Source organism: Bemisia tabaci, chromosome 7, assembly GCF_918797505.1.
Source record: "Bemisia tabaci chromosome 7, PGI_BMITA_v3".
Taxonomy (NCBI): Eukaryota; Metazoa; Arthropoda; class Insecta; order Hemiptera; family Aleyrodidae; genus Bemisia; species Bemisia tabaci.
This window is the reverse complement of record NC_092799.1, coordinates 48,180,855-48,196,926: the sequence shown is the minus strand read 5'-3', so window position 1 is coordinate 48,196,926 and position 16,072 is coordinate 48,180,855. Positions and strand designations below refer to the sequence as shown.

The following is a 16,072-nucleotide window of genomic DNA, read 5'->3' as shown; positions in this document are numbered from 1 at the left end:
GCCATTGATATTGAACCTGAAGAAAGAGAATTAAAAAAATATTGTTGAATCTAGAGATCCTGGAAATTGACTTTAAAGCTTTGATTACACTCTTAAGAAGGAGTCCTGTGGTTTTGCTGATTCTAAAAATGAAAACAGTATCTATAGTCGAAAGTACGTATGGACTTGTGCTGATGCTAGTGCACATGAAAAATAACAAACATTTTTAAAAAAAATTAATTAAATATTTATTTCCTCAACTGTATTACTATTGTGGACATGGATAAACCAAAAATAAAAAAAAACTGAAATCAAAAAGAAAAAAATGAATACGAAAATTAACAAAAAAGAATGCTTAAAAGGGCCTAGTAATTTACAAGATTTATAATATAAATACGATGTTTCCTTGGTGGCTTGACCATTCAAAAACACGTGTGTTATTTAGGAGCTCGTAATTTGCAGGAACCATTTTCAGCTCATGAAATTAGAGCTGTGCAGAGGACTGAGGACAGCGTATTTGCCAGAGCGGTATTTGTTCTTCATTGAAGGAGTTTTACTAATTCGCCCTTTTCTTGCAATGCTTTGACATCCGAGCCACCGCCAACAAAGTTCCCATTGATGAATACTCGTGGTACCTGGAAAAATCAAGCACCAAATAAGTACAAAATGTTCAGGAACACCATGAACACTTACCCAGCGGGTAATGGCTGTTGATAAAAAGATGAATTGCTTTTTAAGGAGAAAACACTTTAAACTGTCTTTATTTAATTATGAGTTTGGAAACTCTGTTAGTTATTTTTTATGCAAGAATGCCAACTTGTATTTCTTGAAGTTTTTTACCATGCTTTCTGTGGCAGACATTTTAAGCAAATTTGAATCCTGACGTTGTGCACAAGTGCGATTGGAGTCTTCAAAACTTTTGACAATACAAGGTAATGGACCTTTAGACAAAGTAAGACTTTAAGTACAAAGCCATGTTTTCACGACAGATTTTCATGCAGAAAACTTTAAAAATGTTAAAAAATCCGAAAATCAAATGAGAAGAAGAAAGCAACTAGTGTTAAATTCAAATCAGTGAATTCAAAATTGAATTAAAAAAACATTGGCTAAAAAATTGGTAAAAAAAAACTCATCATTGGACAAATAACTAATGCAGGATCCTGGAAAAATTCTTCTCCACTCGAATGCATGGTCTTTGTAAACTTGCATAAAACATTCACCACAAAAAAATATTATTTCATTTTAAAAAACGCTTAAATAAATTAGGTGGCCAACCTAATACGAAAGACTTTAATTTTTTTAACCGAGCAGGAAAATGACCAGCACAGAGCACACTGATTTCTCATTTACATGAATTCAGAAATGTTTGATGTGTTCACTGAGCTCTATTTGGACACATTTAGACTAGAAAGAAGTTGATAACACACAATCTCTATGCACGAAGTTCCTTTTAGCATATTAATACGATCGTTAGATGTTTGTTGAGATGCTTAAATCCTCTCTATCTCTAGAAGTCTATGCATTTCGTGATCAAGGAAAATTTATTGACTTCAACAACTTGTGCCTGATCCTGTCTATGAGGATGGAGCTACATGTCATTCCATTTGATAGTGTCCGTCGCTATCATCAGGATACACTCTCTTTATTCGCAAACCATAAATAACATGCCCTGAAATAATTTTAGGAGAAAAATGTAAGGGCCCTTGAGACTCCTACTTCAACAGACTAGAGTCTAAATCAGAAAATGAAAACCAGAAATCCTTACACTCCTTGCTCCAGTGATTTCTTTTAGAACATCCTGAATTTCTTCCCCATCTTCTCTTTGGTCCAGTTCAAGGGCATAATATTTCTGTGATAGTTTATCAAAAACCTGAAAAAGTAAAATAGGCATAAGTTCGGTTGTACTTAATATTCAATTTCAATTTAATTTAAAAATGAAAAATCCAAATTTTGCAGGCAACTGCTTGCTTTGTACCTCCATTAAAGGCAATGTACATCAGAGGGTGCATAATGAGCTACAGATAAAACGGGATTTCAGGTGGTAAGATTTCATAGTGACACACAGTATGAGCCATACTTTTTTCCAGTTCTGATAACTACATTGTTTGAGCTATCCTTGAAAGATGTACTGCATACTGAGTAGGAATGCAGGGTGTCTAGCAAATTTTTCTTTTCATTCTCCCTGACTTTCAAGGTTTTCCCTGACCTATTGAATTTTTTTACTCCCTGACTTTCCATGACCTTTTACCAAGATTTGCTTTCAGTCTGTACGATGTTTTCCACCCTTCAAAGCAATGGATTACAATTCAAGAATAAAAACCTTTCTGCGGTCTTTGGGTGTCAACGGAGACTGTTGTAAAAAGATTATTTTCTTTCTTCCACTATTACATCGTAATTTGTACTTAATAGTAGTGCTTTGGAAGATCTTTGCTTGTTACTTCAAAAAGCCTTTTTGCAACTTCGAGGATTAAATAAATAGAGGAAGAAATAGTACGAAGTTAAGGAGCACGGCCGAACTTCGGGTGCATGACAGCGAAGTTCCTGACAGTTGCCTTGGCCCCTTGAGGACGCCTGGCCGGTCAACCCAGCCTTTAGTTATTTACTTACTTGCTTACTTAAATAAAATAGAAGAAGAAAAATTTTTTTGGAACAGAAAGTGAAACTTGTATACTCTTATAAAGTCAGCGGCTGTTAAAAAGTATCAAACTGCAGGAGGGGATTGAGTGAAAACGAAGAAAAAAATGAGTGAATATTCAAAACATTAAAAATCACATTAAAAAATATGAAAGTGGGTTTTGTCGAAAACTAAAGCCCAATAAGTTGAAGAATAAATATCGAAGCGCCGTAAAGTTATGAAAAAAATCGCGATCTTCGACGGGAGTTCGCTTCTCTCCCAGTTTTGCGTTTTTCCCTGACTTCTCTCTGACCAATTTTATCTCCCTGACTTTCCTAGTTTTCCCGGTCACTAGACACCCTGGAATGCAGAGAATTTTTTGCCTACGTATTCTTTGAGGCAGCCTTCACATTACTGTTCACATACAACTGCCCGCCTCTCCAATTTCTTTGCACAAAAAGACACAGTTCACAGTTTCCTTCCCTAAAAGTAATGCGCTTGGCAGATTCTCTCTAAAAGAATAACTCGTCTAATAGTTTCATTCATAAAAAGTAGCGAAGCCTTCATTTTCAAAAACCCTTTAACTCCTCTTTACTGATAGAATTTAAACAAAAAAGATAGAAAGAATGGGTCACCTCTTTAGCCATTTTGCAGTACGGACAGTAGCTCTTTGAGAAAATGACAACTTTTTCCTTTGGAATTTGCTCTTTGACAAATTTTGCGACAGGTCCTTCCATATTCACCATTGTGCTAGATCGTAATCCCATAAAACTGGAACAAAAAATTTAATTAGAGATGAATAGCAAAACCCTACTAACCACTTCAATTGAGTTGTAACCTGCCATTCCAAATGCTATGAATCAATGTTGGTTGCCAAGCTAATTTAAGGTGATTCGTAAAGCTCAAGTGACATGGTCAAACTGGCATGCGATATATCGCATCAATTAGGTCAAAAATTTTGGCAGATTTTGAATTTTTAGCAAATAAAAGGACGATAGCCCCTGCGCATGAGCCTAAAGAATCATTCTAAACCCAAAAATTGGCAAAATTCAGAGAAATAAAAGCAGAATAGTGTTTGGAAAAAAACCTTGCATTCAATACAGAAATCGATAGCTGAATCAAATGCGAGGTTTTTTTCCAAACACTATTCTGCTTTCATTTCTCTGAATTTTGCCAATTTAGGGTTTAGAATGATTCTTTAGGCTCATGCGCAGGGGCTACTGTCCTGTTTTGTGCTAAAAATTCAAAATCTGCCGAAATTTTTTACTAATCAATGCGATATATCGCATGCCAGTTCGACCACGTCACTTGAGCTAGACGAATCACCTTAAGTTTGATATAGCTCGCGACAGCCATAAATATACCTATCCTTGAGATTCATGATTGTATACTTTAACTTCATCCAACACTTCGCAAGAAATGCACCTTAAAATGATACATTCTAGCAAAATATAAGCACACCTAATAATAATGCCAAACTTGCTGCTTGGAAACCTTAATAAAATTTCGTTTACTGACTGATGACTGAACTTCTATCAGATATTATATCTAAGTACCAGCAATTGGACATAATTCTATGTACACATTGATTATGGAGGAGATGTAGGCACATTTTACAGTGAGAGACTTCAGCTAAAGTCACCTTCTTTTACTACAGGCAAAAATCCTAAAACCTAGATGCACCCAATAATTGACTATTAGAGAACGAGGTGGATTTTAGAATAAGCAGAGGAGAGAGAGAGAAATTGTATGCTTTACAAGCATGTCATAGTGAGGATGATGATGATGGGAAGAACAAATGTTCAATGAAGATCGCAGGTACTTACAAATAGCATGAAATGATAAATATTATAAAAAAATACTTCATGACTAACAAAATATTTAATGATGATAAAACTTCAGCGTTTCAAAAGTAAGAATTCAACACACTTTTGGGTAAAATGTAAAATACTGTGGAATAAGATCTCAAACCTATGCAGCATTCAAATGAGGACAGCTTTAAAAAGTTCAGACTTCTCAACCTATGAAAACCTTATCTAATGTAAATACATGAAATTCTCAAATTCTCTGATAAGTACCCATCATATTCAGCAAGAAATGTGTGAATAATTGATAAAATATCATGAGTGAAATGAACAATGTTAGGATGATATCAAGAATTTACAGAAACGCAATAGACAGGCGTAGTCCAGATTTGAAGTGTGTGCCTAATTGAGAATGTGCTGTTGCACAAGATTAAGGACAAGATAAGACAATTAAATTTCAGAGGTTTCAAATGAAGCATTTCACAATCGAAAAGGCAAGATTACGACCGGAATGCAAGAAAATTCGGCTCCAGAAAAGGTTTCATGCTTGATCGGGGGTCACAGGAGGATAGGATTGGTAGAAGCGGAGCAAGAGCGTGAAGTAAGTATTTTTATTTAATTAGTATAAGGTACATTACTGCCCACACCATTTGAGTATTCAATGAAAATGTGCTTACAATGTGGGAAATAAGATATCAGCAAAAACTTCAAATTGGTATACAATAAAAAGAGAAAGGGACAATGAAAAGGTTAGGTAGAGTGCTTACCAACAGACTTGAGTTACTGCAATGAGTCTTGCACTCAGAAGTTAGTGATTTAGATACCTCTCGGTGGTTAATGCAACGTAAAAAAAGAAGAGTAGGAAATTATAAAAAAAAAAAAAAACTCACAAGATACCTCAAGGGCCGCTAAGGTAGATAGATAAGATGATGCTCTTGCGTGATATGATAACAGAAGGCGATGCAGTGTCGGCGGGGAGGCGGGGGGAGTGAGTCAAAACATTGCGTGGCGCCGAATGGAGGGGGCGAGAGGTAAGAGGAGGGAAATATGAATCACAGAAAGATGACGACAGAACTATCATCGCAAGCGAAACGCGGAACTACCTGGATTTAATTAAGTGAGATTTCTCAATGACATTTTGCGGCTCAGGTACAAGCGGATTACGCCATTAAAAACATCCGCCTGTTAGTAAAGTGTAAAGGAAAACGTAATTTTTGCACTTTACAACCTAGTGGTCATTAAGGCTGGCGATGGGGGTTGGCGGCCCCCCTTCCCTCCTAATTTTCTATTATTTGTCATTTATGTTTATTTTTGGAAATAAGGTAAAAACGATTATATCCATGGGAAAAGTGCGAGACCACACGTGTTTCCGTTTGCGACGATGCAGACTTCTAGACATATATAATTTATTTTTTTCCTTGGAAAACCAGTCGACGTAATTTCTGTAAAATTTCCGCGTTTTTCCGCTCTTTTATTGTAAGTAGAATATTTGTTTATAAATTTCAAGCTATAAAGTGGACTTATTCCTCCTAGAAACAATAAATTGGGAGCGGAAATTTTGAGTCATTGCAATAAAGATACGTGGTGTCGCACTTTAGCCATCGTTATGTTACATAAAAACAACCAATTACGTTCTAGGTACGTATTCAATTTACAAATTAATTCGAGGGATCCCTGCACCCCCGTCTCATCATTCTAGACTTCGCGCCCCCTTTCCAGACTCTGCCACGTTCGGGGGTTGTCGGCTCCCCTTCCCCCTAAGTTTACGAAAATTATATTTTATTTTTTTTTTTTTTTTTTTTTTTTTTTTTTTTTTTGGATATCAGATTAAAAAACAATACCTATGGAAAGTGCGAAACCTTGTGCCTCCGTTTGAGACGTTGCAGACTTATTATCATACTTTCTTGTCTCCTTAGGAAATAATCAACGTTATTCCTCGAAAATAAATTCCTTGATTTTTCTTCGCTGTTATTAGAACATTCTGAGAAAAGTTCAAGCTATAGAGTTGGCTTGTATCCCCTCGAGAAAAAAAAAAGTAGGGGCATAAATTTTGAAACACCGCAATGGAGCTACGTGGTTTTGCACATTTCAATGTATTGATCTCCACTCCAAGAGCCGCACACAAGTAAGCGATAAGCACAAGGAGAATTTCATGAGCGCGCTATGGTCCAAAACTCAAGAATAGGAAGAGATAAGTCGGATAATGACTGAAAGATCACGAAAGTTTCGTAACTGATGTTTTTATGAGTCGCTAATGAATTTGATGTCAAATTGCCAATATTTTAACACCCGTGAGTACCTATTAATTGTAGGCAAGTTAAAGGCACGCTGCTGCGGCGCGGCGTGCTTGCTGCTGCTGCCAGCTCGAAACGCGCACTGACGCCTACAAACCTAGAGGGATACCTCAAGCATTGCGCAATGCGAGAAGTAGCCCTGTAGGTTTGCAGGCGTCAGTACGCGTTTTACACTGGCAGCACGCCGCGCTAAGGCGTTCGCCGACGGGCGGGTGGAAAAAGATTTCTCGCGGAGGAAGCTACCTGGCGGCGAAACTCGTTTATGGTGTAAATTTTTTTTTTTTTTTTTTTGGGGTAATTTTCGCCTTTTAAAATTATACACCGGTCGTGTGAGGTAAAAAGTGAACTCTCAACGCTAGATGAAGTGTAATAATGAAAGGCAGGTCGAGCGCCATGCGCAAGGCGGCTCATGAAATTCGCCCCTGTGCTCTGTCGCAAGTCAAAAGAAATCGTAATAATTTCAAATCGAGCGCTTAAGCAAGTGGCTTACAGTGATAACCAATCAGAGCTTAGCTTCCCTGACAGGCAACTTTTGGAATATTGCCCAGAAACCGTTTTGACTTTCAGCTAACTTTTAGTAATTAATTCTCAAATTGAGGTTTTCTTATTAGACAGAATTTCAACTCGCTCTCAAATTAAATACTCTTCTATAAGATTTTGAAGGTTTATTCTCCGACTTTTAAACGCCAATGGTTTTGAGAGAATCAATCGCTGACCAGTGCGCTAGCAGGGTACGTTGACCCGCTTCTGTTGCAAACCTTTGAAAAAGGCGTTTCTCATAATAAGCGGGGTGAAAGTGTCGAACTATAGCTGTCGAACTAAGCCACAGGAGAAAGACTGAGGAAGGAACACTACCGCGCAGCCCGTAGACCAGCGCGCGCCTCTCATGTGCGCCACTAGGATGCGCTAGGAGCGCAAGAGTGCCTCATGCAGTGTTGCCATATCGCCTCCGTTCAAGGCACTAATCGTCACGAGTGTTCCGACCACTAATCATGGGGGAGGAGAGAGGGAGGAAGTTGGGGATTGGGAGGGGGGAAGAGTACTTTCTACATTATTTTCTTTATTTACTTTGGCAAGTGCGTATTCGGTTTGATTTAAATTTTTAATTTTTAAACATTTAACATTTTATGCCTACATTCAAAAAGGGCTTCTCCTCCCCCCCCCCCCCCGCCTCCGAAAAAGCTACACTATTTATACATATAATGGGGAGAAAGATCCTGCTGATTAATGGGAATAATTAAAAAAGCAATCAAAACATCAAACTTCATAAAAATTGGTGGGAGACCAATGACCATCTTACAATATGGAGAGGAAAAAATGGCAGATAGAGAGAAACAGTCAGTAGAGAGAGATGAATTTTAGATAGCAAAAATAACATCTCCGCAGAAAATAATTTTACCAGAGGATGAAATACCATCCAGCGATAAGAAAAAATATTGGATGTGGAGGTTAGGGCGAGTTTAGTTAACAACGGTCTTTTCGGGTAAGCACCGTTGGTTAAATTATTATTTCCTCGATTTCTTTATGCTTTATTCAATTATAGTAACATTTTAGGTTTAAGATGTTCTATTAGAATGTCGAGCGTGATACAGAGCACTATATCGTACATAATTCAGCTCGGTTTTATTCTTAGATCCGGAATAAACTGGGTCCTGTAGTATGGAGTTGTAACAGTTTTTTTGTGATCAATAAGTGAGAAATGCAAAGGAGAAATGTCATTGATGCGGAGTATTAGTTCTAATCTCGAACGTCACTTCTTTAGTGCGCGTTCACAGTTAAAATGTGTTCAATTTTGGTCCTCTAATTTCTCAATTTTAGTGTGAGAAAATGCTATTTTTCCACACTGATCCCAACGCTCTCCAGCTTTGGACTGCAGGACTGCGTTTCGTTACTGTGTAAGTAAAAAACCTCTTTTCATTCCTCAGACTTTTTCTTCATTTTCTAAACTGCAAGTAACAAAATTACAGGATACACTCCATGTCAAAGTCCAACAAGAAAACAACTCATAAATCGACGGTGTAAGTCGGCAATCACATAACTCGGTTGCGACGTTGCAGACTTACTGTCATACTTTATTTCTTAAATGGAAAACTACTCAACGGTAATTTTTTGAAACTGCCGTGATTTTTCTTCTCTGTGCGAAGAAAATTTTGCAAAAACTTCAAGGAATGATGTCAATTTGTCCTCCTTCAAAAAAATGCGTAGAGGTGGAGATATTCAGACACCGCAAACGAGATATGCGATTGCCGACTTACCCGTCGAAATGTTACTGTAATCTTAATCAATTACTCCACCTACTGGAAGTTTAAAAGATTCTTCATCAAGTCAATTAAAGACTCTAGGGAAATGTTGAACGATCACCACTTCAGGTGTCTGCCTAAAATACCCAATGAAATTCATCTTTTCATGTGAAGAATATTAAAATTGTTACCCAAAAAAATTCTTTGTTTGTTCACAGAGGCTGTACAATCGGCAGATGGTAAAATTTTCTTGAATCATCCGCAACTGTTCATGTTCACAATCATCTGTCAGTTCCTGCACTAAGCTGCCCCTCATCTTTTCAAGCACAGCGTTTCGATAGCATGTTAAGTAGAAAACCTCTTTTCATTCCTCAGACTTGTTCTCTACTTTCTAAACTGCAAGAAACAAAATTACAGAATACTCTCCTGTTCAAAAAGTACAAGTCTAACAAGGAAACAACCCACAAATATTACTGTAATTATTGTTAATTACTCCACGTACTGACAGTTCTAACGATTCTTCATTAAGTCAATTGAAGACTCAATAGAAGTGTTGAGCAAACACCATATCAGGTGTCTGCTGTAAATAAATATTGGAATGCATCTTTGCATTCAGCATTCTGCCTTCCCCTTACAATTGTTGGCGACACCTTTGTAGGAATAAAACCCATTTTTTAGGATCCTAATTAAGTTTTTACATACGCATTTTGGCGCATTCAATTTTGGTATGTCAACTTATTTAGGCCCAGTCCTGTAATTTTAAGGTTTGCCTGTAGAAGGCAGAGCACTGTCCTCACTTGGGAAATACAATGATTTTTTTTCTAAGGAAAGTATCTTATGTGTTCACAGAAGCTGCATAGTTGGCGAACTGTGGATAATCGCGCAATCAAGATATGTGTATTTAAATCTTCAATGTTGTGTGTTAAACTTGTCTACCTCTAGTGATGCTCAACATTGTTTATCTAATGATCAGTTTCTGTCACATCACTTATCAAGAGTGTGTCACCATTGCCTTCATAGTAATATTTGATTGTGTTGTAAAATGAAAATGAAATCTCATCAATTAAAGCCTTCGAAAATCTTGCTCATATCTTGCCTTTTGTCATTCAGTCTTGTTTCCCCATAGCTGTAAGAATATCATTCCATGTCCATATGAACCGTAGACAATGACCGTTCAAATTTATCCTGAAAGTCATGTATGACTTTAACCATTCAAAAGTGCAAAGTAGGAAAAAGAGAATAAGTCATAATATGCTACAGCATAAGTTCTATCTTTTAATGCACAAACTATGTCTTCAATTCTATTTAATTCACTAGATAGCAATAATTGATCTGCTGGGACAGACCTCATTTTCAAAGTTCATAAGGGCATGTACAATTTCTTTTGAAATCAATGATGAAACATACGGTCTGCGGGCCGATTATTGAAATTTTGTGTTTGTCGGATCGACATAGATGACATAGGTTAAAAGACGGAGCGTGATTGGTCGGCTATGTCTTATCGCTGCTTTGTCGTGCCTTTGTCAGGTGGAATGATCGACATACTGTCAGGAACTTAAGAGGTACCGATAGCTTGTCGAGAGGTCAACCCGACATAGGCACGACAAAGCAGCGATAAGACATAGCCGACCAATCACGCTCCGCCTTTTAACCTATGTCATCTATGTCCGCCTGACAAACACAACATTTCAATAATCGGCCCGCTGATACCACAGTGATCTCTCAAAATATCCCTCTTAAGGCCTGTCTAATTTCCTGAATGTGGAAGTCATGGATGCCTGAATTTTGCATTTAAGGCTCAAAATTAAGGGTACCAATACAGATCCGAGCTCAGCAGTAATCAGTTCGTCTGAACTATTTGACAAAATTCGATGTAAATCTTTGTTAAGAAAACTCAAATTTACAAAATGTCAACTGTTGACTCCCATATTTAGCTGCTAAATTCATCATGTGAGGCAGGCATATCAGTGTAAGTAATTTGAGTTAGGGCGGAATCACACGCTGAATTTGGCAGCTGAATATGGAAGTCAACAATCATTGCTCAACAGCTGAAATTTTGCAAATTCGACTTATTTCCATCCAGATGTGTATCGAATCTATTCGGGTAGTTCAGACAAATCCGACATTATCCGATGGTCGCTGAGATTCGTTGCTGAATTTAGCTTGACACGCGCAAAATTCAGGCATCGGACTGATGACTTCTACATTCAAGCCACATTCAGCTCTCACATTCAGCGTGTGATTGCGGCATCAGATAAGAAAGGAATCAAATTTAAACTAAAATTTTGCAGTACAACAACCACAACAATGATCCATTGCATCATTTATATGTTTTGTTATCCACATTTGGGAGAGAATGTTGAAGAATGCACGCAAAGCTGCACAAACACTCAAAATTTTGACTGAGAGCAAGCGCTCATTGTGCAAATCGACGGTGTAAGTCGGCAATCACATAACTCGGTTTGCGACGTCGTGGACTTCCTGTCATACTTTATTTTTTAACCGAAAAACTTCTCAACAGCAATTCTTTAAAACTGTCGTGATTTTTCTTCTCTGTGCGAAGAAAATTCTGCACAAACTTCAAGGAATGGTGTCAATTTGTTCTCCTGTAAGAAAATAACATAGAGGTGGAGATTTTCAGACACTGCAAACAAGATATGTGATTGAAGACTTACACCGTTGAAATGTTGTCGTGTACGTAGGTAATATAGGTACTTCCATTTTGCAGCATGATGATTTTTATAGCAGGATAATATATAGTCACCTAAGAGGAGTTCAGCTCACCATACGAGATTATTATTGACAAAACTTTACTGTTACATTAATCTGATAAATCACAAATTCCTTCCGGCATGAGAAACTAGAGGTTATGCACGGTTTGTGACTGCAGGTTCTCCGATCGATAGTAGTGTGCGTGCGCTGCAAAGGAGGGGTGAATTGGTGGCGAGAAGCAGCGGACATGTTCGACTGAGGCACTATTGTGTTCGCTTGATTTCAGGTACTTGTTTAATGTAGCGAATTTGTTCAGCACCTGAAACCTGCGGATTTGGTCCACCATCCGTTTGAGGTTCTGAAACAAGAAATTAAAAACACTCGGAAAACCTAGCTCAGGAAACAGATGGATGCTTTAGATAATTAAGGATTTTAGGTGTATTCACTCCAGATCAATTAATCTTTCTTGGACAAGATTTGTCTCAAATTTGGGCAAATTTTTATTTTTGTTGTTGTTTCCACTGCATGCAGTTATTTATTGGAATGCCTGCTTAGCAAGGTTGCTAGATCGTGAGAAAAGATATGGACGTTTGACATTTAGTTAAATGAAGAAATGCACTGAAATTTCAGCACTATCTGGCAACAATGCTGTCCAGACCATGAATCCCGGCAGGGAAGTCACAATGGGTCATTCATAAATGTATCTGCAACAGGACAGATATTTTCCTGTTTCATCTTAGTTTTCTCGGCAATTTCCATCGGAATGGAAGCTCAAACTATGCAACTTTGAACTCGATTTTTGTAGGTTGTTTTCGTTCAAAAAAATCAAGAAAATTCCTGTGACCTGAACAGGGTGTCTACAGCCTCAGCAGGAAAAAATTTCCCTGACTTTTGCAGGTTTTCCCTGACTAACATTTTCTGACTTTCAATGTCGACTATTTTCACACATGGAATTGAAAGTGTAACATTTTTGGCATTGGTTAATTTCATTACAAGTGACTAAAACGTAACTCCGGGGATTGAGCTCCTAACCAAACTGATGAGCTTCTTTTCGATTGTGCGGATACCAGTGATATTTTTCAGATTTCAACATTCAAGATTTTTCAAATTCCTTATTTCTTCCCTGACCTGACGGAACTTCCTGACAATTCCTGGTTTTCAAAAGTTAAAGACACCCTATGAAGTCAACTTGTTACTTCCCATACGTGAAAAGAATTAGTGATTACTCATTAACCTCTTAGAAAAACTGGAGAATAATTTATGAAAAAAGAAAGAAAAAAAAAAATTAAAATAATGAGCATGGGTTATTAAATGGGCAAATAATGAAAAGAAATGAAAGATCTCTTCATTTTGACACACATGTATTTTTGGTATTTAGCCACTGCTTATTACTTCAAAACTGATAAGGGGGGGGGGGGGGGGGCGACAAGAAAAAAAAATTTAAAAATGATTAAATGGACTTACAATGCCTTTGACGTTTTTGTCTTTCCCGTCAACCCTCTGGGCTCTTAAAATATGATAACAGAAGTCGAGGGCTTCGAACCTGCGTTGCTGTCCTAGAGGAACAAACATCGTGCAGCCAGCCCAGTTGAGACCTTCACTGAAAAATTCCCTGTAAGACGACACAAGAATCATAATAAAGGAGAAAATAAACCATCCACGGATTTAAGCACATTAATATGTTTATAAATATTGTCAACTAGAATTAAACACTCTTTGGAGAGGGGTCTCATCCTGCAAGAGCGATGAGTGAAGTAGAACACCCATTTTTTGAGGGAGGTCCCTGAAGACTTTCTTGCATCTACTTGCACTAGATTATTTGGAGTTATTATTGCAGAAAAATACTAGGGCATACAACTTGATGAGTTTAAAAGGAACGAAGAATGAAAAATATTGCAACACATCCATATTTGGACACGTTTAAGCAGTGCAACACAGCAGCAATGCCCTTCTGATTCGAGCTTTGAAAAGAACAGAACCGTTCAACATTGTCTATGAATTTTTTACACATCATAATCAGTACTGCACCATAATTTAAAGAAAATCAATGTTATACTTTTCTTTAAAGCAATGAAAAGGGCCCAAGTTAAGTAGAGGCGCGGTGAGTAACATTAGGGGGGGGGGGGGGAGAACTGGGAGTAGTTTGGACTTTAGCTGGACATCCCCCTGTTATAAATTCAATATCAAGAGAGGGTACTCACTCGACAGTGAATCATATTCAAAACGCTGTAAATTATTCATTTTTTGACTTCGAGAGCTCAGATTGGTCTTGTTTTATCGGTATATAGTAGAACATTAACTCTACACAAACCGTATTTTGATATCTGCTACCGTTCACCCGACAAAAAAAAAAAAAAAAGTTCAGTACTTTTGGGACACACTATGTATTATATTGTGGATCTCATTTGATAAATACAATTGATATTATCACGTTAATTGGACTGATTAAAACTGGAACCAGCCTAAATACATTTGATGTTGTCCAATTTTCACACAGAACGACAAGAATCATTATGTAGTTACTTTCGTCGTATCTAAAGGTAAGCCGTAGCATAATTTTTTCTTTTCGATAGGATGCTAACTTAAACTTAAATTGCAAATGAAAAAATTAAACACTAAGAAGTGGCCTGAACTGTACATAACAAGGTGGAGAAATGGTGCTTATAAATTACTCACCTTGGCAGATCCAAGTTTTTCTACATGCGTGACCACATGAAGAGAATTAAATTTGGCTTCTAGCTTCCGCGACTTAACTTCTGGTTTCTCACCCTCTGAAAAATAAAGCAAATTATTAGAAAATTGCCATTAAAAAATCACTTTTTCAAACACAAGAGCGAAATACGATAATCAGCCTTTACAAAGGCTATGAGATTAAGTACTGAGCAGCATGTTCACTCTTTGATATCAGCGAGGAAAACAAATTACACAATGAGACGTCTGGAAGTCAACTCCTGAACAAGATTGAAGTTTACAATTAACATTGGTTAAACGGCAAAAATACAAGTGATGTCATTTGTATTATCAAACTTCCATTTTATTTAATTTAAAATATTTGTTCATATCTTATTCAGGACTTGATTTTGGAACTTTGTATTGTGTGAATCGTTATCTGCAAAAGATTTTAAACGGAAAACATGCCGCACATTTTCTCTGAGTTAAGACTTTGTTTTTTTTTGAGGACAGGGATAAAATTTTTCTTTGCCTGCAGTCTCATGAATTTGAAAAAAATATATTTCTTTGCAGAAAGAAAAAATGTCCAGATTCCCCAGCAAAATCCACTTGCTTTTCAGAGTTGGAAAAAATTCTCTAACTTTTTAAGACTCCCCTAAAAATTTGAAATTTTTTGGAGGGGATCTTGGACTATCCGTTTAAAGTTTCATATTTCGAATACTTTTCTGACATTTCAAGCTTCAGATGGAGAGAATCTTTACCTTTACAAAACAGCCTTGGTAAGATGTTCTGGAATGCGGCAGCATGGACTAGATTGCACGTTTTGAACAAGTGCCTGCTCCATGAGCAGACAAAATAGGATTGTGTTGCTTATCTCGCGGAAGTTGTGAAACAGTTCCGTCCTGGCATCTGGGTATTGCACAATATAGTTTAATTGAGCATGATAATAACCAAGGACCCCTGGAAAATAGAAGAGAGGGATCATTTTAATTACTATTCACTCATCATAACATGACAATGATTAACCGACCATAGCTCACGATAGCTTATTAAAACCAAAATCAAGAACTTTTCAAGGAATTTAAATGAGTAAAATTATGGCGTGTTATGGATTTTTCAAGGATAAACAAACAATATTTTAAACACTTGAAAGAATGCCGTACTTAAGAAAGATTACTTTTCTTGCCTCTTCATTCTCTGCTCTGCTACATATTTGTAAAAAAGAAAATGTGTGACACTCAGATGACGCTATTCGACACTGTAATGACTAAATAAACAAAGAAACACTGATCTTCCAAACAATTGCAAACTAAAAAAAAAAAAAATCTTTAGATTTATTTCCTAGTGAACATTCATATTAGGCTCAAGAATTTACTTTCCAAACTGACAAGTGCATCCATCATTTAGTGAGTGAAATTTGAGGAGAAAAAACGTGACTTTAGTCCTTTATATCAGATCTCCTTCTGCCGAGCAAAGCAAAAATGTTACATCTACCTTCAGATTTTGCGATCTTTTTCCTTCTATTAAGTTCAATTTGGAGGAAACTGATCCTCACTATGTCATTTCTTCGATTTGTATTTTCAATGATGAGCCAAAGCCGTACTGAAAATCTGAAGAATATGTATGCATTTGCGTTTGTTTAATAATACATTTCCTCAGAAAAAAAGTGAAACTCTAGAATTGAGTTACAGCGTCTTTTCTTTTGATGGCAGATTGAAACAATGGTTGCCTGGGACTAGTTGTTAGGGACGGAGGGGG

General features: G+C 37.1%; 1 protein-coding gene, 1 long non-coding RNA gene and 1 pseudogene across 3 annotated transcripts; 1 reads left to right on the top strand and 2 right to left on the bottom strand.

Annotated features, from left to right (window-relative positions):
• Positions 1-202: 202 nt before the first annotated feature.
• LOC109040494 (uncharacterized) lies at positions 203-9,256 on the bottom strand. 2 transcript variants are annotated; one of them, XM_072302721.1, is made up of 4 exons: positions 9,124-9,256; positions 3,229-3,364; positions 1,745-1,849; positions 203-614 (listed from the first exon to the last, which is right to left on the bottom strand). In XM_072302721.1, the coding sequence occupies exons 1-4, from the start codon at positions 9,246-9,248 to the stop codon at positions 519-521; spliced, it is 462 nt and encodes a 153-aa protein (XP_072158822.1). In that variant the 5' UTR covers positions 9,249-9,256; the 3' UTR covers positions 203-518. The 2 variants fall into 2 exon arrangements, with proteins under 2 accessions (XP_072158822.1, XP_018912006.1); XM_019056461.2 differs by lacking the exon at positions 9,124-9,256 and adding an exon at positions 4,420-4,475.
• LOC140225113 (uncharacterized) lies at positions 4,652-10,020 on the top strand. The gene is made up of 2 exons (XR_011900277.1): positions 4,652-4,999; positions 9,151-10,020. It is a non-coding gene; the product is annotated as an uncharacterized lncRNA (long non-coding RNA).
• Positions 10,021-11,706: 1,686 nt separating this feature from the next.
• Positions 11,707-16,072, bottom strand: part of LOC109040490 (cytoplasmic FMR1-interacting protein-like) — a 41,560-nt pseudogene continuing 37,194 nt past the window's right edge.

What these genes read in the sequence shown, in the direction of transcription:
- LOC109040494 (XM_072302721.1), bottom strand. Translation starts at nt 9,248, where the DNA reads ATGAGGGGCAGCTTAGTGCAGGAACTGACAGATGATTGTGAACATGAA. An exon ending in ACTGCAAAATGGCTAAAGAG is followed by an intron (nt 1,850 to 3,228) that starts GTGACCCATTCT and finishes TTACTTTTTCAG; the next exon opens with GTTTTTGATAAACTATCACA. An exon ending in AAATCACTGGAGCAAGGAGT is followed by an intron (nt 615 to 1,744) that starts GTAAGGATTTCT and finishes TGATTTTTCCAG; the next exon opens with GTACCACGAGTATTCATCAA.